This window comes from Phlebotomus argentipes, unplaced genomic scaffold, assembly GCF_947086385.1.
Source record: "Phlebotomus argentipes unplaced genomic scaffold, Phlebotomus argentipes genome assembly scaffold_18, whole genome shotgun sequence".
Classification (NCBI taxonomy): Eukaryota; Metazoa; Arthropoda; class Insecta; order Diptera; family Psychodidae; genus Phlebotomus; species Phlebotomus argentipes.
Genome location: NW_026776177.1, coordinates 13,779,275 through 13,804,445, shown reverse-complemented (window position 1 = coordinate 13,804,445; position 25,171 = coordinate 13,779,275). Strand labels below are relative to the sequence as shown.

General features: G+C 36.1%; 1 protein-coding gene across 6 annotated transcripts in view; it reads left to right on the top strand.

The window, feature by feature from the left end:
• LOC132260477 (CUGBP Elav-like family member 4) overlaps positions 1–24,178 on the top strand; it is a 298,183-nt gene extending 274,005 nt beyond the window's left edge. For 5 of the 6 annotated variants that reach the window (XM_059758611.1, XM_059758609.1, XM_059758613.1 and 2 more), the window contains 7 exons: positions 8,287–8,430; positions 8,500–8,800; positions 9,138–9,236; positions 12,286–12,360; positions 13,515–13,691; positions 14,270–14,434; positions 15,382–24,178. In XM_059758611.1, the coding sequence (XP_059614594.1) occupies positions 8,287–8,430; positions 8,500–8,800; positions 9,138–9,236; positions 12,286–12,360; positions 13,515–13,691; positions 14,270–14,397 (924 nt within the window). In that variant the 3' untranslated portion in view covers positions 14,398–14,434; positions 15,382–24,178. Of the gene's footprint in view, positions 1–8,286; positions 8,431–8,499; positions 8,801–9,137; positions 9,237–12,285; positions 12,361–13,514; positions 13,692–14,269; positions 14,435–15,363 lie in introns of all 6 variants that reach the window. The other variant, XM_059758610.1, reaches the window with a different exon arrangement.
• The last annotated feature ends 993 nt before the right edge of the window (positions 24,179–25,171 follow it).

The following is a 25,171-nucleotide window of genomic DNA, read 5'->3' as shown; positions in this document are numbered from 1 at the left end:
AAGTGTCGATCAAAAGAAGGAGTGTCGAACACTCTGCTCGATTTTCCCGCGAAAAACCCCCGTTAGACGTTTCGCGCATAAATTTAATTTTTACCCCGTAAGCATGACATGTTTAGTCGCGATCTGTGATGTCTCTCTTCTCAGGAATGCATGAGACTTGTTGTCAGTTGAAAAGAGCTTTTTTTACTCTGATTTGTGCTTCAAAAAGAATATTTTCCATCGTAAATAACTTTAATGTTAATCAATCAAGCAATAAAGTAAACAATCACTTGTTCTAAACTTTATAGAAGTGAAAAATTTCGTCATTGCATGCTAGATGAGCTTTGAAACGACCACTGAAATCATCAAAGTAAGTCTAGCGAATGAATTACAAACTCCTCTGTACGTTTAGCTAGTTTATCAACCCGTCTTAATAGTCTCACTTATAATTTAAGCTTTCTGGGAAAGCTTAACATTTCACCTCACGAAATAACACAATGTTTCAGCTGCTAAACGGCGATATTGCGCCCCAAAAAGTCGTGAAGAGAGCTGTGAAAACAGCACTCTTTTGAGGTTATTTATCGCAATGAAAATGTGTGTTCGTGAATGTCGACGAAGGGCATAAAACTTCATTAGAATAAGCAAATCAGTGTGTAATTGTGGCTTGTCACCACTTTATTATTAAATTTCATCCACACGCGCGCGCATACACACACACGATTATGCTTTCTCCGCCTTTTTGGCGCAATTTTCACTTGTTGGACTCATAAATTCGCATGCGGTGTCGCGCGATGAAAATTCATACAGTAATTAAGTCACACAATAAAATTTCATTTCCAAACTCATTATTTGAACAGTTCCAAGTCAATTTATTTGTGCACGCCTTTTTAAGGCCATTTTTTCTGCACTGGAGTGATGGAATTTCAATTAATTATCACCATTTTGCACTATCAAGTGTTTGTTGTGCTTTTTTCCTGCGAGAGATAAATACCCTTTTAATTATGTGGCCATCGCAAGAGGGGTTAATATTTCATCGACAATTGCACAAACTTTGGCAGAAAAAATGCCATGAGCAAATAAATTGTGGTCGGCATGAAAATAATGCAAGGCATTTTTGGCATTCAGCAATAAATGTTGAAGAGAGAGAGAAATATATTAAACTTTATATATTAATTTCCCATCATATTTGTGGCTTTCGAATGAAATTGGAACACATTGAATAATTTAGGGGATTATTAATCATATCAAATGGTTTGGCTGGAGGGTTGGAGAGATGATATTCCGAGTGTGCAGAATATCCTCAATGGTTTGGGGAATCAATTAATTAAAAGCAATTTCCAACCTTTTCGCTCGCCACAGGGCAATTTTCATTACATTCATTAGAAAAGCGTGGCCTCACCCGAGCCCCCAAAACGTGGTGGCATTTTGCCCATCTGCAGACCATAAGTGGCCATCGAGAGGTCATAATGCTCACACCACCCCGAAGATGGTCATAAAGCATTTCTCAGAAAATGTATTTTTCAAGTCACGTGCAAAGCCGATAGATCGCTTTAAGCTTGCCGGGAGGCAAACAATCAATTTAATTAGAAGCTCACTCGAGTTTCATTATTAATTGGATAGAGAGTGTGTGTGTGGATGTCCTGTAATTTTCATATTTGCTCTGTCCTCTGCCACATCCTCAATCACTCTTCCTTCGGCATCGAATTTCGCACTATGGATACGGTTTCAGACTTGCAAGTTTAACGCCATGGCTTCATTAGATGCTAATTCCGACTCTCCTTGTAATTAATTTCGCTCAAATTTCACCGCAATTATTCGCCTTCAGTGCTTCATATGTGGGTGAATTTCAATTGATAGCCGAGAAAATATCGAGAGTTTACAGTTGTTTGCCAACCTGATTCTGATCCAGCTCAAAGGACCAGAAAGTGTATTTGTCAAAAATCTTCACATTCTCTGCGCTACTACGCCTCGAAATCGCTCCTCGTGAGACTTGCAATTATTCGGGGCCCTGGAACACCCTAAAATCCTCACCGGCTTAACGAGAGTCTCATGCAAAATAAATGAGCAGCATGTCTTCGGGGCGACATGGAGAAATCACTCAGCAGTTGTGTGATTTAATTGTTGAGTGTGGGTTGGAAAATTGTCCTCATTACTTTGGCATATATTTGCAAAATTTATAATTTTATTGTGAAATATGTGAAAGTCATCAAGTTTATTCTCTCCCATAAAGTTTCATCACTTATGCTCGGGTGTTTACTTTGGCATTTAAGTCAGTCTCCCCTTTTCGCGCGTCAAGAACAATAAGATTCTTGCACACAACACAAATATGCTTCCCTCTCCATCAACCATTCAGTGCTCTCCCCACACTGAACACTTGTAATGGGCTCGTGAAATTGTCAAAACGACAATTTGAGCGCAGGTGAATAAATTTTGGGGCCTCCTAATGAGCCATTTAAATGGGTTTTAATGAATTTTTGTAATTTCATCATTATCACACCGAGCGAGAGATGACACGCGGGGGGAGCTTTAAAAGGTGAAATGTGTGTCATGGGGGCGAATGCCTCTGGGGCCGTGTGGATGGGGCACTCTAAAATGACTACAACTTCTCTCCGTGGAGTCGCCGGAGAAAATTTCACGCATTTCACCATTACACGTAGAATCGTTTAACCCTTACATAATTCAAACCACGCTCAGATATGTGTGGATCGCTCCTGAGGGGAACGACAAACACGCAACTTTTACTGCCACCCTCGTTTTTCGGCTATGGCCCCACACCAGGGGCCCCACTTAAGGGTGGAACGTGCTCTTCTAAGTGGATTGTGGCACGCAATTCGGCGCCCGGGGGGGTGGGACGAAATTACAATCCTTCATTGTAATATGCCGAAAGGCACCATTGAGACCCTCGAGAGCCTCCTTCCGGCCTGTTTTATTGCGCCAAATATCCGCTATCTGTCGATAGAGGGAGTACAGCATGAGCGCTAGCTTTTGACAGTGGGCTAATAAAAGACTATCACTTGAAAGTCCCGCAGGATGTTCGAAGGCGTTTTAACCTGGAGAAGAAGGATCTTCTGAATAACCTAAAGTAGAGGCTGAACGATTTTGGCGCCATTCAGCATTCATACTTTAGTAGTCCCTGATCTCGTCTGCTGCTTCACCAACCAATTGCCAGATGTCTTTTCTTGCGCCTTGTTGAACTGATCATCTTATCAAAACCACCAAGAAAAGCTTAGCAACCGACAATTTGTAATTATTGCTTTTGAAAGAAGTTTTAATGGAGGTTATTTTCATAGATTTCCATCATGCACAAAATTCTATCCTTTGAATTTATACATGTTTAAGCTTAACTTTATATATCTATTATTTTATCCCTACGGAATTCCATTCAAGCTGTCTATATTGAGAGTATTTTCCCCAACATAACTTTTCTAAATATTACAACTTGTAGTCTAATACTCAGGCATTTTTGTTCTTTACTACAAAATGTGAGCTTTGCAACTTTGTCTGGAAACAGCCTCACTCTCTCCCTCTCTCTATTATACATCTATAACTCCACGAGCAACAAACAGACTATGTAGAGCCGAGTGTGAGTCCAGCATCTCTGCCATTTATCCCCCGTTTGGCTGACGAATTAAAATAGAATCTGCCTCGTGTGTGTGTGTGTGTGTGTGTGTCTGTAAATCTCATCAGTGGCATATTTCGCCAAAACGAAAATACCATTTGGAAAGTTTGCCGCTTCGAGAGTGCAGTTTAATTTGTCCAAATGAATATTTATTTGTACTGAGGCGCATGCAGCGTGTGGAAAAGCTCCCGTGGGGGCGGCTGATGCGATTATCGGAGTTAAAAGGTATGCAACAGGCTAACAAACTGGCAAACTTTCAAATGCACGAGCTGATGGGGGTGGGTTTTGTTTGAAATTGTAAATATGAGGCACGCCATTTGGAGAGAAGGCTTGAGAGCGACTCCTTCATACTTCGCCACACTTTGTGTGCAGTTTTTTGGGCGAGGGTGGCAAAGTTTGTTAAGGAGAGTGAAATTTATTCTTGACAGTGCGAGAAAGAAAATACGCTACAAAACACTTGTATGGTATTTGGCGACGCTTCCCAAAACAAACCAACACATAACGAGGTTTAAGGCTGTGAAAATGGCTGTAAAAAATTGATGGAAAATTCACACATTAGCATCAGGGGCTGTATTGTGAATTTTTCATTTTATTCCCTCTTTTTCTTCTTCGCACGCACAGAAAGGCAAGGCAAAAAAGGGGAGCATCCGAAGGGGTGTTTGCAAAATAATGTCAATATGTTATTTATGGCTTAGCATTTTCCATCCCTCTGTGGGTAAAACTCTTGTTTGAGCAAAATCTTCTGGAGGGTTGAGATTCGCGCGCACCAATTTAAATAGAGTCACTTGATTCTGTGCAATTTTTCCGCAATCTTGCGGAAATCTCGGAGATTTCGCGGAAATTCCCTGCCCAAGACCATCGGCACGTTTCCCCACACCATCGTGAGTTTGACTCCTTTGTATTTCGGTGGGTGGTGAGCAGGGTAACACACTGAGCAAATTCCATACATTATACCGACTCTTTTAGGTACATACGTCATCAAAATAAACCATCCATAATTCGCTTTTCCACGATGCTGTTAATTGAGAAAACACCGGAAAAACTCCAGCCAGTCTCGCATAAGAGGAGCAATCTAATAATAATCTCTTCCCTGCGCTATGCACACTCTTTTCACCGTCCCTGGGAGATTGTTAAAATATTATTCTATTTGCAACTCCGCAGGTGAGGACTTGTGTGCAGTTGATGCAGAAAAAGCGAGTGTCAAGGCAGAAAGTGTCCTGTGACACAAGGACGTGTTGGTGTGTGTGAAAAGTCTGGCGCAATGAAAATTTCTGTCTGGAATAACATTATTGTAGGCGGTGGGCAGAAAGAGTGGGTGGAAGTGTGTCTGTGGGAAAAAATTGACTGGCAACTGCATGTCGGAAATAATGAAGCCAGGTGGTGCTCTCGCGTAAAAATGGCACCAACTGCGTGGTAGAAAAAATTGTATAAACATTGGGGGGTCCGCATACAATTTATTTTCATGCATCGTGAATTTATTGTGTTACATGTCCACAAGTCACAGGTGAAAGGTTGAATTTTTTATTGGCTTTTCTAACACACGTAATGCAGAAAACCGTTGAGTTGGTATAGAAATCTGGGCGCTTCAAATGACTCTAATGGGTCGTCTTTTCACCAACCCCCTGACCTTCTCTAAATGTTTGAAAAGAAAACGCCACCACCTTTACGACTCTTCGTCTTTACACAAATCAAAGGTGAAGAAATCAAATGGCAAATTGAAGGATGGAGATGGAAAAGAGGTGTCCTAAAAGCCACCAATAGAGAGAGCAAATGAAATGGGAGAGTTGAGTGAAAAAAGCGAAGAGTAATACATTTCACGCTGAAGTCTAAATGTAATTGAATTGAATCGATCTCAAAGACGCTGCAAACCGTCTTGCTCCATCCAACTTTTATTTGCCTCTTTGTTCTCTTTTCTTCACAAACCTAAACTGTGCTTCATCTCATTTGAAAAGCGATTTACCGTGGCGAGATTCACTGCCGAGGTAAAGTAGTTACCCATAGAGCTTTCAATTCACTTCTTTTGGACTCCAACTTTGCCTGCTTCCCACATGCTGCCTGTTGGATCGAGAGGCTGCTAAGTACTCAACCTGATGAACTGCTTGTCTTTATCAAACTGAGCAGTCTGTCTAATGAAAAGCCTTTCTCTTCACTTTAGAGAATTTATCCATACATTTTTTAAACCCATTGCCAATGCCAATGGTAAGCCCTCATCGTGTGGTTCTCCTTGCCTATTTGTGAGGCAAAACGATGGCATAAATTCCCTATTTCCACCCCCACATCTGGTGCACGAAATTGCTGAAATATTTTATTCATTGAATTATGTGGTGCAAGTCGGAGCAACTCTATCCGGCAGTCTTTCCACTGTCTTCGCCCCACACCTTCGAAATTCAACAGTCTTTCTGCCTCATTCTTCTTGATTGCATGGCTGCAATTCTGGCTCAACTCGAACCACCCAGAAGCTTTTTCAGCGCCATATGCAACAGGCCGTTTAACCCCCACGAGGGACTGGAACGGAGCCAAAGTTGCACGAATGATACATACAGCACAAGGGCGATAAATGCTGCAGGCATGGGAATTTTCATGGGTGCAGGAAAGCCACGCGACAAGTTGCCAAATATCCTTTATGTATGAGGCCTCGTGCAGTTTTTTCTGGTGCCCTGGAACCCGAGATTCATGAAGTGACGGTGGTAAATTGACGTGGGAAGTGCTAGTGAGTTATCCTCATACATGATAAATAGCATAGAAAGCACACTTCTTGCAGGTAAATTTGTAAAGAGACACGCTGCAAGTATGCTGACAATGCCGCTTGAAAGCTCTCGTGCGCCCGTGATGAATTCATTATCACACCAATTCGTCACACTGCCATGGAATTTAGAGAAGCGGGTAAAAGCAGGAGTAATGGCATTTCGTACAGCTGCAATTATATCAAATAGATTCACATGAAAAAATAGACGGCACTTTTAAATGGAATGTTGAAATATACCTTCTTGTAGTCCTTCAGAAGTTAATTTCTCAACTCAGTGCATTTGCGCTTGAGAAAAGCTCATCACAACTCCATACGAGAGACTGCCGAGCTCACGTCTAGAGACAGCTCAAAAGAAAAGTCTCATCTCGAGGGATGATATGAGCTCATGCAGTGTAAAATATTCTCAAGAGTCAATTTACTCAGCACACCGAGTAATTACGAGGAGGCATGGAATGTCCCTTTTTCTGCTCATCGCATCTCCGAGGCATGAATAATGCCACTCCAATTGAGCCTCTCGAGCTTTAGTTAATTTCCTTTAGAAGTTGCCTTATGGTGCAAATTATGAAACTCATGTTTATGATGATTAATCGTGAGGATGGGATGAGGATAAAATATCGTGGATGAATGATGGTGCAGAAAACGAAGATATTGTTCCATTCTTTAGCGCAGTTTTCTACACACACACACACATACACATTCTGATTCGATAGACAAGGAATGGCATAAAAATTTGTCCCAGATGAATTGACCCCAAATCCCACCCATCGGGCGCTCTCTGCATGCAAGCTTCCCTCCTTGGGCGCATAAAAGTTATTTTTATTCCATCCATAGCATTGGAATTTTATTTCCCTCCGCAAACAATGATCACCACTAGTCTCATCCCTGCTGTATCTGAGAAATTGAAAAGATGCTGATCTCATTCATTTCACTTTATACATCTCTCCGTCTCGACGCCCCCGCCATGCGAGGGAATTGTGTCATGTGATGATTTCCCAATGCTGAGAAGCATGTCTATAAAGTTGATCCCCCCAGTGGAAATACAATTGGCCAGTATGCAAAGAAGGAAAGGTTCTTTGGCAACGATGGCCAAAATGATGGAGGATGTCGTCTCAATATTCTCTCAATTCCTCGTTGTCGTTCACCCAAAATTCCGGACACAATTGTCCAATTTCCGCTCATGTTCTTATCCCACTTTCATTCTCTCTGTCTCTTTCTCTCTGGCCTCGGGCTTCGCCTTCCGATTGAGGTTCTTCTGAAGCTGAAAAAGTTGTGATTTTCCAATTGAAGAGGCACATTTTCTCCCAATATTTCCAATAAATCACACACAGAACATTTCAGAAGGAGAATTTTTAATTTAACCTACTCATATAGCCAAAAACCAATGGACACAAAGACCAGCTGTAACAAGGGTGAAGTTGCTGATGAAAAAACGCACAATAAACTCCCAGTTGTTGGGTGCAAAACCCTTAGCGCTTGCCTCATCAAATGAGGGGATGTTGCGAATGGAGAGCGGGGATGAGAGTGAGCTTTTAGCTAGCAAATGGCTCACATTCTTTTCATCCAGTGGAAAACAATCTAAAATTAAAATTTCATATTATCTCTCCATCTATGGCATATTTTATGCTCTCTCTCTTTGTTAGCTTGAAGCATAGGGCGATGTACTTAAATATTTTGCAATATTAAATATTTTTCTTGGGTCGCGGGGAACGAGAAACGGAGACCGAAAAAAGCTCAATATAGACAAAACAATGTAATATTCCCTGAAAATTCCTCTCATTCTGCCACTCTTGAGCATGCTGAAGATGAAGGCGCAAGAGAAAAAAGTCAAAAAGCCCCCATTCACTAAAAGCTTCTTCTCTCCGCCGCCTCGCCTAATGAAATTCCAGTTAATGGGCTGTGATGGTGGCAAAAGCTCAGACAATATGTTTCTCTCCTTTTGCAGGGTGCGTCATCGAGTTTGGTGGTAAAATTTGCTGATACTGAGAAGGAGCGACAACTGAGACGTATGCAGCAAATGGCCGGTCACATGAATTTGCTAAATCCCTTTGTTTTCAATCAGTTCGGAGCGTATGGTGCTTATGCACAGGTGAGTTACCTACGCGCATCTTGTCTATGCCCAAAGCCATGACTCACGATGAACTCTTGCTCATTGCAGCAGCAACAGGCGGCTCTCATGGCCGCAGCGACTGCTCAAGGAACGTACATAAATCCCATGGCTGCGCTTGCAACACAAATACCTCATGCACTCAATGGTAAAGTGGGTGATGGACAGCTGGAGGGACAGGTGGTAATGGCTTGTTTGCCCGCAGGCTCAGGACAACCAGTGAATGGAACGATTCCGTCGCTGCCATCTCCCACTATGCCAACATTTAACATGGCAGCCCAGACGCCCAATGGTCAGCCTGGAGGCACCGAGGCCGTCTATACAAACGGCATACCTCAAACGTATCCAGGCCGTAAGTTGGGTGCAAGTCACGCCTGAGCGGGGACTAAACTTTCTTCGGGGTCTAGTTTATAATCTAAAGTTATGGTGTAGAATCAAGATTGAAGACCTGTGCAAAGAATTTGCTGTCTAAAGCAATTTTGACATAGTTTTTTTTGACTAAACCTACACCTAGGTCATCCCAGCCTAAGAATATCCACAGGCCTATGACTTAAATCGTGGATCATACGTTTTTACACATAGATTTTCACATAGAGATTTCACAAGTTAACTCATCAGTCTGTGGACGCTCTAAAGGCACTTAGGCTTACTAATCAAGTAACACAATCTCTTCTGTCTCTCCTTCAAAGATGCCCTTCACTTATCAATTCCAACGCAAGGACTACCGAATGGGGATGCTGCTCTTCAGCATGCTGCGTATCCTGGAATGCAACCGTATCCAGGTGTTGGTAAGTTCCTTTTGTCCGATCTTCACGCATTCTCCACCCCGCAAATACTTATGCTCACACACTCCATCGCATCCCAGTGTCAATCTCTCTTCTTTGTCATTGTCAAATTTTTTCCTTTCAAACGAGATATTGTGGCCAAATGAGTGTTTTTCTTGTTATCCATATTGAAAAGATGAAATTCTGTCTATATTTGAGAAAAGAGAAGATGAGAACGTAAAGCCATTGAGCGTTCCCGATATATTAATCATTATGTGTTGTGACAATATATTGAGTGTGTTTTATTTTACGTACATCTTTTTGTTACTTTTTTTTACTAAAATATACATAATATTTGATTTTCTCTTTCTTTTTGCCATTGACTTCTTGTCTATCACTTTTTTGTTTCTATGAATATATATATTATGAATATATATTAGATGTAGCTACTTTATATATTCTCTATATATAAATGTTGTGTGACACTTAAATATTAAGTATATAACTACACAAAGTGGGGTCTTTGTCAATTCACTTTTGTTTCAAACATGTCTTCTCGAGTTTTTTGCTGTTGTTTTCACACTTTATTATTCTTCTCTATGGCTCTTCTTTAATTGCTGTACAAAATACTGGCGAGAGGGGATTTTTACCACCAATCGCGATGGTCAATTCAGGGATTTTCCATGTGGACGCGCGGAATTTAAATCCGTAAAACCACTGATTGACATAAAATTGCAAATAATTCCACGGGGGACAGTTTAATGCGCACAAATGCCATGACACATGTTTTAATGAGGTGTTCCCGGACATGAACGGTTCGCGAATGGAGACATTGGGCGCATTCTGCTGAAAATTGCATGATGAAATCGCAAAACTGAATCTGAGAATTCACAAAACCAGAAATGGAATTACAATTAACAAATATTCCAACATCAGTTCACTCTACATCCATGCATAATGAAGTGTGCCGAAAAATTACAAATGTTAAAATCACTATATTTATAAGGAAAGTCACAGTTTGAAAACTTGTTGATGATCCTAGAGCAGAAATGGTTTCAATTCACTATTTCCTCACCTCAAACCGACTTCAGTGTCCTTTGCTGAGTTGGGTGTGTCGCATGAAGACACTGTGACGACGTTTTGTCGTGAATTTTGACGCCTGCCTGGCGCGCACACATGCTCTATTTCCTCTCCATCTATTTTCACACTTAATAGAGAAACACATTACAATTATCATAAGAATTTTCCACTTTCCACCACTTGTTCATCCTATTAAATATTATTTTATGTGCTCTGTGCGCCTCTCGAAAAGATCCATTGAGAGCTTTCAGGGTGTGCGAAAGAAAAAGACAAGAAAGCTTTCCATTTCCTCATTAAATTTTGACCCATTTGTTAGTTTTTGTGGCGAAGAGTGTCATTTCACCGATACAATGTGAAATAATAAATTTAATGTAATAAAATATCTAGGGTTCGGATATTGGACACAAAGGAAATCCATATACAATTATGACGCACACACCCAGTAAAATATATCACCGGCACAATTCGTAAATATTGTAATACGAAAACACATTAAAAACACATCAAATTGTAACATATTGGAAGGTGTGGGCGCGCGGGTTGCATATCATTTTTCGGTTTTCCTAGCCAACCCCAAAAGCAAAAGGCCTCTCTTTTCCTGGGGACAGAACAAAAATAAAACTTTTCACATGAATGACAAAATAATTGGAAAATTTTAATACATTATGTACGCTCTGGCATTGTTTCCTCGCACCCGAAAGCACCCCATAAAACCCTGCCTTCAAAATCGCCAATGATTGCCGATGATTTCAAACGGACCATCACATAAAATACCCCTTCAAAGGCTGTGCGAAAAAAATTATTTGAAATATTTATTTGATTTATTTCCTTCTCCATCGTCGAAGTCTCCGCACACACAGTGGAAATGTTGCCATCCATAAAAGCTTGTATACTCGGCATCACACATGATAATTTTCCATTTATTTTTATCCGCCTCTTTCGTTAGAGGGTATTAAATTTTTCAAACACCCCATCGATTGAGGGCGGGTGGGAAATAAAATAAATGGACAGAGAGAGAATAAAATTGCAGTTAAAATTAATATTGGGGGCGCGATGGAGGCGCCTGGTGAAAGCTCTAGTCGAGACACAGTGGCAGACATTCAGATTAAGTCACAATAGAGAGCTGGATAAAATGGTCATTACTTCCCACTCTTCTTCAGTAAATCATTCAAAGTGGACCGTATTTATTCACGTGTGAGAATGCATAATTTCGAACTGTGTAAGAAAATCAATACGCATTATACATTATGAACATGAACTTTCTGTATGAATTTTGAAGAAATTCCATACTTTCATGATCCAATATTATCCACGGCGTTGAAAACCTTACCAGAATGGCTTAATTGGAATGAATTTTTCAAATGTAATCAATAATTTAGAGACAAATGAATGTTACATTGAGCCTCTCACAATTTTTCGAGCGCGCCCCTCTCGTTTGTATAATAGTTCATAGTTGAACTTTTAATGATATGCCATCGTCTTCCTGAAATACAATCGTGGGAACAGACACCTTCATCGTTTCTCCCCCCCCCCCCCCCTGAAAATCAATAGGCGAAGGGAAATTGGGATATTCTGCGCCAAATTGTTAAATTACTCGACTAAATGACGTTATTTAATATTTTATCTGGGAGGTGCAAAACTTTTCCTCTGCAAATTATATTCCTGGGATTGAATGACAAAAGTGGAATTAAATTTTAATTGCGTCAGGTGCATTATTAGAGAATTTGCGGCACCATTTATTTATGCAGAAGACAAGTTGCGCTGGGGTAAATTTCTCATGGATAATTTTGACGTATTCTTTTATGTTTTCTGTCCAGTATTATTTTTCAATTCAAAATGTTAATTTCGTTTTCATTAATTTCTGCATTTAGATAATTTTTTTTAAAGAATTGAAAGAGCTTTATTTGGAAGTGTACTTGAGAGAAGAATAATTGAAAACTTGCTCTTGATGTTGATGTATCTTTGTTTTTGACTGTAAATTATTTATAAACAGCTTACCCCGCCGTTTATGGACAGTTTCCTCAAGCTATTCCACAACCTATGGCCGCTGTGGCATCACAACGAGAAGGTAAGAATCATTAGAAGACAAAACCGTCCGCTTTTCCATTCCTAAATCCACCCTTCAAGTCCCCACCCCAAAATTCCGCCCACAATTCCAAGTAAATTGTGTCGAAAAGAGAAGAAAAATTAGTGGCACAGAGCTTTTAGATGATGAGGAAGACATTTTGAGAAGCTTTCCGAAGGCATAAAAGCATATAATATGTTACCCACCACGTTGGCATAGGCAAAGAGATATCAAGAATATCATTCGATGTTAAGTGTTGCCCTTAATCTCTTGTTTTGACTGTGCGTCTTCAGTTCTTTGTCCACTGTTCTTTTTTCCGTTCTCTTCGTCCATTTCCATATGTCTTTATTTTTATATACAAGTTTATATATATACATATATATATTGTGGTGTTATACGATGTTGTAAAACTATATCAAACTAACCAATTAACGTGAACACGTATGGACAATTTATGAGAGTTCCTTCATGAGTGTTGCATTGAATATTTCTCCTGGATATATTATCTCTTTTGAATATATATATATTAGATGTCTTGAGAGGTTATGTATTCAAATATCATGAGTTTGCTGTTCTCCTTGGTTCTTATTATATATTCTTACCGTACAAGATCGAGAGTGTTGTCAATGTTGATATGATGCCTCACGTTTTATTTTCAAATCTCGTCCCAGCCATTTTCATTACATAACACAGAGTGGATCTTCAGGAAAGCCTCAAATGAGGACTATTTTCCTGAAAGTCTGCCTTAAATATCCCCTGAAAACTGAGATTTTTTGCATAAACATACATACACTAAAAGTCTCAGTTTTGATATAAGAAAGAGAGACGAATTTCCTCCCAGAAGCGATGCAATTGAAATTGAATTTAATCTTGCCAAACGATCCGTAATTAATTTTGGGCAAACATGCATCGACAGACCAAATGAAATTGCACGTCTTGTGTGGGAGGGAATAATCTCTCAAAGGAGAAGAGATCAATCGAATCTCCAGTCCCAATCAAATCCAGTTATGGAATTGAATATTTAGTTTACCCAGCTCCACTCCTGGAGTAGCCTTTCGACTCCTATGAACGGAGGCGCAAAGGCGAAATAGGTGTGAAGGTGGCACAAAGCAAGCAATGTTTGAACACTTGGCGGATTCCTTAAATGTTCTTTAAAGACTATTTAATGTTAACAGGATGCTCCATCTCTGGACCAGAAGGGTGCAATTTATTTATCTACCACCTGCCACAGGAGTTTGGTGATGCTGAACTAATGCAAATGTTCCTTCCGTTTGGCAACGTTATTAGTTCAAAGGTTTTCATCGATCGTGCAACAAATCAGAGTAAATGCTTTGGTAAGTGTCACACGCACCTCTCACATTACAGTTCACGACCTCTTTTGAGACTCTCCCATTCAACATAGACTTCCAAGGTCAAGAGAGAGAGAGAGAGAGAGAGAGAGCTGTTTAAATATGCAGAAAATTTTTATTTTTTCTGACAAAAGTCGTATTTTAGTGAACAGATCTCATAGCTAAAGCATATTCTTATGCGCTAAGCAATAGCTATGCAAAATCGTAAAATGGAAGTACATCCTCTTAGAAAGAAGGGGAAGAAGTATGTTCGTGAAGTTTTGGAAAAAGATTTGATTCGAGGAAAATTATGTACTATACTTGATAAGAGACGCCGTGCCATTGAGCAGTCGAAGTGTAGTTGAAAAGACGAAGAGCGTTTGAACTTTCCGATGCATTGATCAAGTCAAATGAAAATGACTTTCCATCGAATTTGAAATTGTGTTTCCCGGAAGAATGGCGAGAGTCTCGATGGTCCATTTAATTTAATGAGGAGAAGAAAGCTCATTCTCATGACCCTCAGCGAGTCCCATCGAAATATGCTGGAGAAGTTCTTGTGGAAAATGTTATCTTCTCATTCGCAGGTTTTGTTTCGTTCGACAATCCGGCAAGTGCTCAAACAGCTATCCAATCAATGAATGGTTTTCAGATTGGAATGAAAAGACTGAAAGTACAGCTAAAGAGACCGAAGGACGCCAGTCGACCTTATTAACAGGAGGTATCCTCCAGTAATGTCAATACTGCTTCAGGTACAATAATTTCCTTCTCATCTGTTCAATCGATTTTCCATCACACTTCAATCCTTCCCGCGCGCTGAAGACTCCCCATCATCACTCCTTCGCACACCCCCTCATTTTATTTACTGTGTCTGTGTTGTGCCGTACATAGGGAAGGCGAGAGAGGATGGCTATATAAACATAGGGGAGCCCTCTTCTGTGGTGTTCACAATACTTTATCTTAAACGGAAACTGGATTATATTTTATATTCGCTCCCGTTTCCAACATAAATTCATCGACAGAATTTATCGGAGTTTGGAAATTCTTTTCGTCGTAAAACCATATAATATCCCCAACCATCGCATCGTCGAAGGAGATGGAAAAAATCCATCGGGTGCGTTCGCACCAATAACTAAAATATATACCAAAGAAACAGACACACGATGTGGAGGATCGAGGAAGGGGAAAAAATACTGAATATTGTTCAACTTTGATACTTTAGTGGAAAACTTACTTTTTATCGGTTTGTTGTTGATACGTTGATATACTGGCATATAATGTGAGAAAGTCTCTCTATTCCAACCCACGCTCACCATCGAAAATACACCCATTAATTACCAATGATTGAAATTTCTCGATAGATTCGAGACCGTATTGGAAGGATTCCGAGGGATTTTTAAATCGTAACATCATCATTGAGATGGGGCGAAAGTGGAGCGTTTTGCAGTTGAGATTAGAGGTTGGAAAAGTTTCGAGAGAAGATTATCGCGCAGGGTCAATGTCAAGAATACCCGCTTCACTCCAGCGATAAGCTTAACGAAAACAGTAGGCCAAATATTCCATTTTTGCATATATATATATAAACATTTTTCATACCCTGAAAATCTGAGTGAACCTCATTATAGCCCTCTTCTATCGTCTTTTAGTGTCTTTTTTCGATGCTATAGCGGATTTCTCACAGTATTTGCATTCTTTTCAGATGAAGCTTTAAGGATAAAGTTTAAACACTAATTTACACCATGAGAGCAGCGTAATTTTGCATGGCGATTAGAGATAGCAAAATACTATGAGGAAGAAACAAAAACTATTGCAGGAATTTAGTAAGAGAAACTCCAACACTGTTGTTTTTTCCTTTCTGGGCTCCATCATCGAAGAACAACCTTTGTTGCGGCTGCAGATGCAGAAAATTATCTTTTCAAATCTACTAATTTTAAGGCATCATACTGTAATTAAAGTATAAAGAGAGAAAGTGTCTCTATTTAATTTTTCTTTTCTATCTTCTTTATTGTCAGATGAAAAGAAAGAAATGATAATATTTAGGTTAATAAAAGTAGCGTAACTGAAGATATGAGCGAAGGAGAAAACACAAGTAAACAAGAAGACAAAATATAGATGCAGGAAATGAATTATTATATTTGAAACAAAAAAAAATGATAAGTAAAATGAAACTTTTAGAGGTGAAACTTTAATAAGAGAAAAAAAAACTAGTGATTAGGGAGGAATGATAGAATTGTAAATTTTAAGAGAAAGTATAATGCAGAAGACGGAGAACATCGTGAAAGGTGTTTAGGAATCACAAAAAACACACACCTTCTCGAATTGAATTTCATGAAGAGAAACTCGAAAACACACTTTTCTAATTTACTACCATGCTTAGAGCGTATTACTGAGGACAATTCACGTCCCTTCGTCTTACTGTTTCCCTTCTTATGAGTTCATCTCTTCTGATTACTCTAAGTTGGTAGAAATGTATTTATATTGAAGATCAGTTATTAAGAGGTTTTTACATTTTTTTCTATTAGTGCCATAAATAATCTAAATTGGCCATTATTTAGCATAACTTGCGTAGTTAAATTATTATTTTAACAAAAACCTTTCAAAAATTTTCGGGAATAAAGGAAGGAAAATGATGAGACATTTAGTAATATGCTTCAGTCCCATCAGCAAATATACCAGCAAATAATTCAAATCTTATAAATAAAACTTATAGTATAATCAATTACATTTGGGATGAATCGTTTATACAGAGAAAACCAATCATGAAACTAACCAATCCCCAAAACAATCATGAATCCTATCATGAAACTTGCAGCAGCAAAAATCTACCGTTGTACATATATCTTTACTTTCCGACTCGACAAGCGAAAATCTGTTACTTTTTCACCAAGGAAGAGAACAAACCCAAAGGAGATAATCAATATCATAAATTATTTCTTATATCCCTTCATTAATTAGCTAAACTTAAGGATGAGGGTAACTTTTTAGGTAATAAAAATGACGCGAATACATCATAAATAATTGCCATTTCACTCATTTGACACATATAGAGAACCCTTTAATGATTTTTTTGTTTGATAAATGAGCGTCAAAATGAAAATGATGGATAAATCCACCAAATCTACAGCTAAGAAAAGCCAAAAATTTTGTTAAATAGAAATGAAAAGATATACCAAATATTGAACTTATTGAAATGAGGTAAAAAAGAAAAGATATAATTGATAATCTAAATATTATTGTAATAATAAACACTTTAAACAAATAATAATTTATTCTCTAGGTATTATAATGAATTAATGAGGAAAACTCATTACATAAAAAAAAACTTTTAATAATATTAATACGGCGAAAGCAAACTTTTAATGAAACCAAGGAAAAGAAGTATATTTATATAAATTAGATTTCTAATAATGTATCTTTCTTCTTAAATAAAAATAATATCGCCACTTGATATTTAACAAAACATATAAATTAATCATGTAAAATCTTCATCAAGATTGTTTAAGTGTGTTTTATTTTAAAGGAAATTTTGATTTAAGTCATCCTTTTCATGGTAACAATAGGTATAAAACATCCTGTCGTATATTATATTTTTAATCTTAAGAGTGAGCTTATGTCACTATTTCCAACTTCCCTTCCCCGCCCCTGAAAACCCAGATACAAAAAGTCTTTCATCTTGAAACTATAATTGGCAAGTGTTGTTGGGAAATTCTCGTGAAATCTGAATCAAAAGAGCAAATTGTAGAAAAGATAAGTTTAAAAAACATGTGAACACCTTTAAATTCAAAAGAAATGGTAAATATCAATGATAAATGCGTGCTTGAAGCGAATTTACTGTTGGATAATTTGGAAGCGATCTAATTGGATTGTTCTTTAACTAGACGAATGATTACGTTTTTTTTGTATTTCAGATGAGAAATGATCAAAAACTTGCATTAGTCCTTAACCTAAAATTTCCATACAAAACATTCACCGAAGTGTAGTAAGGAAATGAAAGGATTGCAAGTATTTCTGGGCGTTTCTGTCTCGAATACAAAAGGACTCAAATAGCGCTTGATTTATGCACAAATATTTATAGGTTTGCAATTAAATATGATAATTATCTTGCTTCTTGAAAAAATTAAAGGCAAGAAGTTTTCTAGGGACCACAGTTGCGCATTTTCTAAATCAAATTCGATAGATTAGCAATTTTTGCACAATATACAGTATCTCAAAATTAAATAGGAACAAATAAGGCTTTGTGCTTGCTGATGTGTAACCAATTTTCATATTAAGCTAAAGGCATGATTTCTTTCCTCTAAATCTACCGAGTTTGAGCATTTGTGCTTCACTTCATTATTCTTTAATGAGACCTTAAAGCTGTTCAAACGAAAAATTATTCTAAAATCAAATAAAAACAATAGCCAAACATAGAAGATTACACAAATTTGATCAATTTTCAATATTAGAAACGAAGTTTAAAGGCATCGAGCTTCCTCATTAGGCCCTACTAAAAACCAAAACTCAATATGAAAATTTGTGCCAGATCAAAATTTCACCGGGTCTGTAATAATTTGGAAATACTCTAGTAATTCTTCGTAATTACCTTCTACCCAAAACACTCAATACGCACAACTTCGACGACCGCGCATCGAATTACCAAATTATCCAGCATAAAATTTCACAAACCGGGTTTGTTATCTTAAAAAAAAACATAGGTGGCAAGATTTAGAAAAGGAAAAAAATCTTATAATTCAACCAAAAAAGTTACGAGAGCGCTAGATAATTCCACAAATGGGCTGTGATTTGAATGTAAAAAGAAAACACTTAAAATGAAAATAACATACAAATTTGTGTAACTGTACAGTTCGTTTGTTTTCTCTATGTGAATCGTGAAGTTCGATGTTGTAAGAGAGACACTGACGTGTGTGCGCCATAGGAAAAAGAATCTTACCAAAAAAGAATATATATTTAATTAAAAATGAAGAGAGCGTAAGTGGCCAAGATGGTATAAATAAAAAAAAAAACGTTTAAAAGAAACACTGACGATGTACCTTACAATAAAACAAAAATGATAAAAAATGAGATATTTTACACGATGTGAGATGCGATAATTAGAATTGTGCGGGAGATCGTCTCCTGCCATTTTTGCCTACCCGCAAATATTCATGACTAAAGCAAGCAGCATAATTATGAAAAAGCAACCCCTAAAAATAATATGGACAGTGAAAACTCTTGAGGTGTGACAAAAATTGCCCAAGAGATGAGTGTTTCCGCGTGGCATGTCCCCAGATACAATACAAAATGTGATTCAAATTCAATGTTAATTGCTAGAAAATCCTATTCTCCGCCCTTTCCCGCCCCGCGACCCCAAAATGTCCCCAAACTAACGGAAAAATCTCATGAAATTCCCCGTCGAAAGTGAACGTATCATTTTAGCCGTTTGTATCTCTTCAGCAAAACACGTTTCGCGCTGCGAAATAATCTTTTGCAGAGTCCAAGACAAACAATTTAACATGTGATTCAGTGTGACAAGAGGAATAGGTGTATAAATTTATGAATTTAAGTCAACCAAACCATTAAAATCTCTCTAAGAGATCTCATTGCCAATTATAGTGTCAAAGAAATCCCCTCAAATCCCAGCCTGTCTTAATTTTCCTTAACCCATCTTGAGGAAGAATAGCCATTGAACATAGTCGAGATGCATAGACTCGAATTACGACCCGAGATTAAAGTGGTCCAATAAGTATAAACAAGAAATGTGTAATATATGCAGAAAAGCTGCACATTCAATCCAGTTTTGAGGAACCGTTTAAGATCAAAAAGAGCATTATAGTAAGGCGTAAACTGATGTTAAATAAGTCTAATGATACGCTACTTAATAATATTGACTAATAATTACCACTTAGATAAATTAATTACTTAGATAAGTTTCATTTTGTAGTGACAATAAAATTTTGCCCATTTTCTTTGCCAATTGTCACCCAAATTTGCATCATTTCGCGAATCATTTTGTGGTTCGGAGCAACAAAAATATCGTGCACAGAAAGGAATTGGAGTATATAAATCATACTTTTGGCACAAGTTGTAGAGAAGAAACGTAGAAATCACAAAATTTTAGATCCTATTCGGAGAATCGCTGTAGAATTTTATCAAACTCAATTTCCTGGTAGACTTTTAAACTATATAGAAAGTATTTAATCCCGGGCAGCTATTGTAATCTCCAAATTTAGACTTGAATACTAACTAGAATCATTGTAAGATGAGAGATATTTGCATGCGGCTCGATAGATCAGAAACTCTCTTAGTCTTTCTCTTACATTTATCAATCCTTTCTGTGCACACACATTTCTAAATATAATACAGTTAGAAGAACACCTTTTTTGGATAATTGGCAAAAATTACTATGAAATAACAATTTCTCAAGGAGTATTATATTTAGAATGAAAAGTCAAGGGGAAATCCCAACCAAATTGAGATTATATCTAGTCAGAAGCGAGTAGAACCACACCATTGTTGAATTTTGTCCGAAAAGTGAGGAATTAGGCACATTTTAGAAAAGTATATTGTACATTATTGTAATTTTGAGCGAGGAAGCCGAAGAGGAATCTTATAGTGTTAAATAATCCCTAGAATTTTGTCATTCATCCGAATAAACAAACGAGTTTTATTTTTGGCCAAAATTGGATTCTTAAGTTTGATCTTTAAGTTTTAACACTTCAAATGAAGAGAGAACGAATCTTTGAAGATGGTCGATAATGTGCAATATAGTTTAGAAAAGAAAATCATCTCGCCAAATAAAACACAAAACTAAGATTTTTCATTTCAATAATTGCGTGAGTTTAGAAATCTAGTCAAAACATAAAAAGGTGAAAATAAAAACTGTTTAGCGCCTCGTTTTAGGGATGCACACATTTACTAATTGTATGAAAATTGATAAAAAGATAAAATTGTACATAATGAATAAATCATTACTAAAAGAAACATCACGAAATCAATTTGAAAAAAAAGGAAAGATGAGGTGAGAAATTGAGCAGTAATGTAAAAATTCGTTGCAATTTGCCATGAGTAAAGGAGGAAGGAATAGATAAAAGAAACGCGATGAAGGCACTGAGGAAATACACAATATTAAATTATTTAGATGATGATAGAGAGAAGGAAATTTTTAGAATTTTTGTAAAACTGACGCACTTTGCTATGATTAGTGACGCCTTTAAAGAATTATATATTACCATTTAAATAAAAGAATATATTATATATATATATATATTATACATTTAAAAGAGGTATGATGACGAAGATGAATTGATAAAGAAACACCCCACAAAGCATTAGCCATTTTCCCAAAAATCATGTAGATTTCCTAGTAGAAAAGCTCTTTTAAAAGTATAATTTTTTTCTTACTGCAGAATTTCAATCGAAAATATGTCCTTAATAATTAAAAAGAGAAAAAAAAACACAAAAAGTAACAAAACTTTTGAAGACAAAACCGAAAATAACCACATAGAACACCGAGAAACATTTTTAAAGTGAACAAATATAATAAATTATGAGTAGGAACTTTAGTGAGGAAACAAAGATGATGCGAGTACTTTTCATCGGAATGAAAATCTTAAGAGAAGTATGTTGCAAAATGAATATTATAATATAGGATACAGGGTATTTCTTGCAATTATTTAAAAAGATGAAAAAACCAAAAAGATTTTTAAAAAGTAAAAAACAACAAAATATTAAAGAATGAATAATTGTGAGGTTAAAGAGAGGTTAGAAAGCGCGCGAAAACGAATCATGTTTGAATGTGGCGTGAGCAAAATGTTGACAATATTTGTGTGTTAAAATGCGTAAATAAAACAACCCGAGATGAGAGTGTATAAAATGCCCATACAAATACACTATAAAGTTATAGAACATACTCTGATTTAAGCTGATCAATTTTTGCACAGAATGAATGGCACAACGGACATTTTTGACTTGATACATTAATTCTTAAACTCTCTTTGAAAATATAAAATCAGAGAACACTCATAAGGCGGTGAACAATTGTGAAAAAGGTTTAAAGAAAACACAGAAATTTATAACATATGTAATAATTTAAATAAACGGAGAAAGAGTGGGAAAACATTGCGAAACAATACATTTAAAACGCAAATAGGACTTTAGATTTTAGCATGATCAACTAAAGACAGAAATTATATACATTTAACCACACTAATCATTTATACATTTAAATTGATACATATATTATATAAATTTGCAAATTGAAAAGTTACATACGAGGGACTTGATGATAAGTGCAGAAAACATTTTACTTAGACAAAAAAACATGAGATTTTTAAGAGGATGAAAATTGAGATGAGAAAATCTAGTGAAAAAAAACCTTTTACTCACACTTTTCAATAGTTCGATATTTATACATTAGGAGATGAACAAATATTTTACACAATGATGACATTCAAAACAAACTGAACTGATATAAAGTGTAAAAAGAAAAATGTAAACATGGGAATTACACAAATGCGAAAACACACAAATTATTACCGTAAAAACTATGCTATATAACCTTTAAAGAGGAAACAATGCGAAGTGGACACGACAAGTATAATCATTTTGACGATGGAAGGAATGCTATGCTACCTCTGAAAGAAAGGGGAATAACTGCATATTTACTAAAATATTGTATCTAATTAATTATTAAATTACATATTATTATTATTAACTTGATTGACACAAAAAATTATTGCGAAAATGGAAACCCAGGAAAGAAAGAACCTATATAAATAATAATAACGAGCATTTACTAGTCAGAAAAACAACTAATTATCTTTCTCTTTAAAAAAAAAATAAAGAAAATTACATCTATTTGTATCATTTTTCTCGAAACTTTCTGCAATTTAGTGTTGCAAAAAAGCATTTGGAACACCAAAATTTGATAAAATTTGGTTTATGTGGTTAATTCTCTGTTATTTCATCTGGAATTCAATACTTCAGTCGCTCCATCTCCTTTTGAGAATGGTACTGAAATTGAAATTTCTGAATTCTTCGCCGTGTTTGACAGAAATCATTAATGTAGTGCAATGTAATTTCCTCGTAATACAATTGCAAACGAGTGTCCAAAATCTTTACGTCATCTAATCGAAATATGTTGATTTTAATACAAATGAAAGTGGAAGTACTACTTGCAGTACTAGAATTCCTCTGAGATATACGGAATTAACTACTAAACCAATTTTTTGTCAACTAGTAAAGTATCCTGAATATTCCTTTTTCGCAACAATACATGCCAGAAAATAATAAAAAATCCTAGCCAAAAGATGCGAGAATCTATATAAAAATTTATCTCTTAAAAAATCAACTTATCAAGATTAATTCAATGCATTCAAATCAATTGTTATCTATCTGCATTGCCTTAAATTATAATAAAATTGATGACAAGAGAGACAATTATTCTCATATGATTAAAATAAAAACCAAATGAATAAGATAAAAACAAATTTAAAATCTTTAGAGGCTTAGTCATTTTATTGAGGAAACAAAGTATTTATTGCAATTAGGCTATAGCGTAAAATATCAGTCATTTATCGGTTATCCTTTTTTTTTAAAGCCCACACACGCCATTCTAAAGCAAATTTGCAGGAAATCTTACCTTCTCATTTGGATGGAGTCTCTCAAGAAGAATGAGGAATAAGAAGAATATGATAATAAAATAAGAAAACACAAAGACGCAGCTTTTTCATCTTTTCATTTAATTTTTCATAAAAACAGACATAACGTGAAAATGTACATAAAGAATAAGAAATAAAAATGGAAGATAGAAAGAAAATAAATAAAAAATCCCCTGCCAAAATGAGCTAAATATATTTTTTATTATACATATATAAAATATATATATAAATAGGATAATGGAAGATTAGATGGGAGGAAGAGAGAGAAATGATGAAATATATTGTAACACCCATTATTACTTTTAAATTCGTAGTGAGTAATTTTGAAAAATGAGAAAAATAGTTCATAGTATTATCATATAATACCAGAAAGAGGTTTGAAGTTTGGTAAGGCGAGAGGAAGCGAGGATTGTAGAAGCTTCGACTATGCTTAAAATCCCAGTTGTTAGCGAAGACGGCACAGGTTAGTTTTGTGTAGGTTTGAGCGCGAAGCATGACAGATTTTCAAATTTTCTTTTGTCAAATCAATCGCATTCTTTTTAAATAAATCCTCCTAAAAGTTTGCATTTTTTGCCCATCTAACTTCTCTAGCTAAAAAAATTATATATTGTATCATTCTTAAAAAAAAAGAAAGAAAAGTGTCCGGTTCGACGGACCAGAAAATCCACCTTTTTGGACTTATATGCCCCCTGTTTTGTCCATTCTTAAATAGACAATTTTCTAGTGAATCACACTTTATTGAAAACTTGGTAAAAATATTTAGATTTCTAATCTAATTAATTATGAACAAATACTGCATGAGATACTATTTATTTACATATTACAGAGATAATAAAAAACTAAAAAAAAACACAAAAATAAACCACTAAAATAGTATCATCTTTGATCTATTTTAGTGTCACCAAGAAAATGAATTTATATAGAATTAACTAATGAGATTAAAGTAAAATTAATTGATGAAATGAGAGAAAGTGAAACTAAATCTAAATTTAAGTACAACAGTATTAAAAAAGGAAAGATGACGAAGAAAATATTCACAAGGTCAAAGAAAAGAGATAAAACGGATTATTATTGAATTAACCGAATGGTAAATGGCCAGTAAAAACACACGCCATGGCATGACTTGCAGAAGATGGGAAAATGAAATTTAGGTAATTTCGATGAAATATTTGAAGAGAGAACGGTCATTGGAAAAAATATTATAATCATATCAGGCGAAAAATATATTAAAAAAAACAAAAAAACACGTAAGAAAATTTTCACACTTTCTTATTGATTTGTTGTAATGAGAAGAGAGAATTTTTATTATGATCGAAGTTGAAAAAAATTTTAGAAATTGAGAATTCACTCATTTAACAAAGAAAAAAAAACAATTACTAAAAATTGAAAATATGTAGAAAATTTCGATTTTTCATAAGTAAAAGAGTGGAGAGCATCTTTTGAAAGAAGGAGGCCGTTTTGTGAGAAGGCAAACATATAGTGAATTAATGATAGCGAACAAAGTTGATCACGAGAGGGAGAGAAAGATAGAGGGAGAGAGAGAAAATCACTAATATATAGGATAACTTTGCCACGAAATAAAGAGAAAAATACACAGCATCACAACAAAACACAAGAAAACTTTCAATAGAAATTTCCTAGGGGACAAAGTCAAACACACTCAAACACTCGTCACACAGTCTCTCTTCCAAAAATAAAATTATCAGAAGATTGATAAAAACACACATTAAAAAGAGGAATAGTCATTAAGTAATGAAAAAGAACTCTAATAGATTAAGAATAAATTGCTCCAAATAATGTACATTAAAATGCTTTCGGCTCGATTTGCCACCATGAAAACCAAGTAAAGTA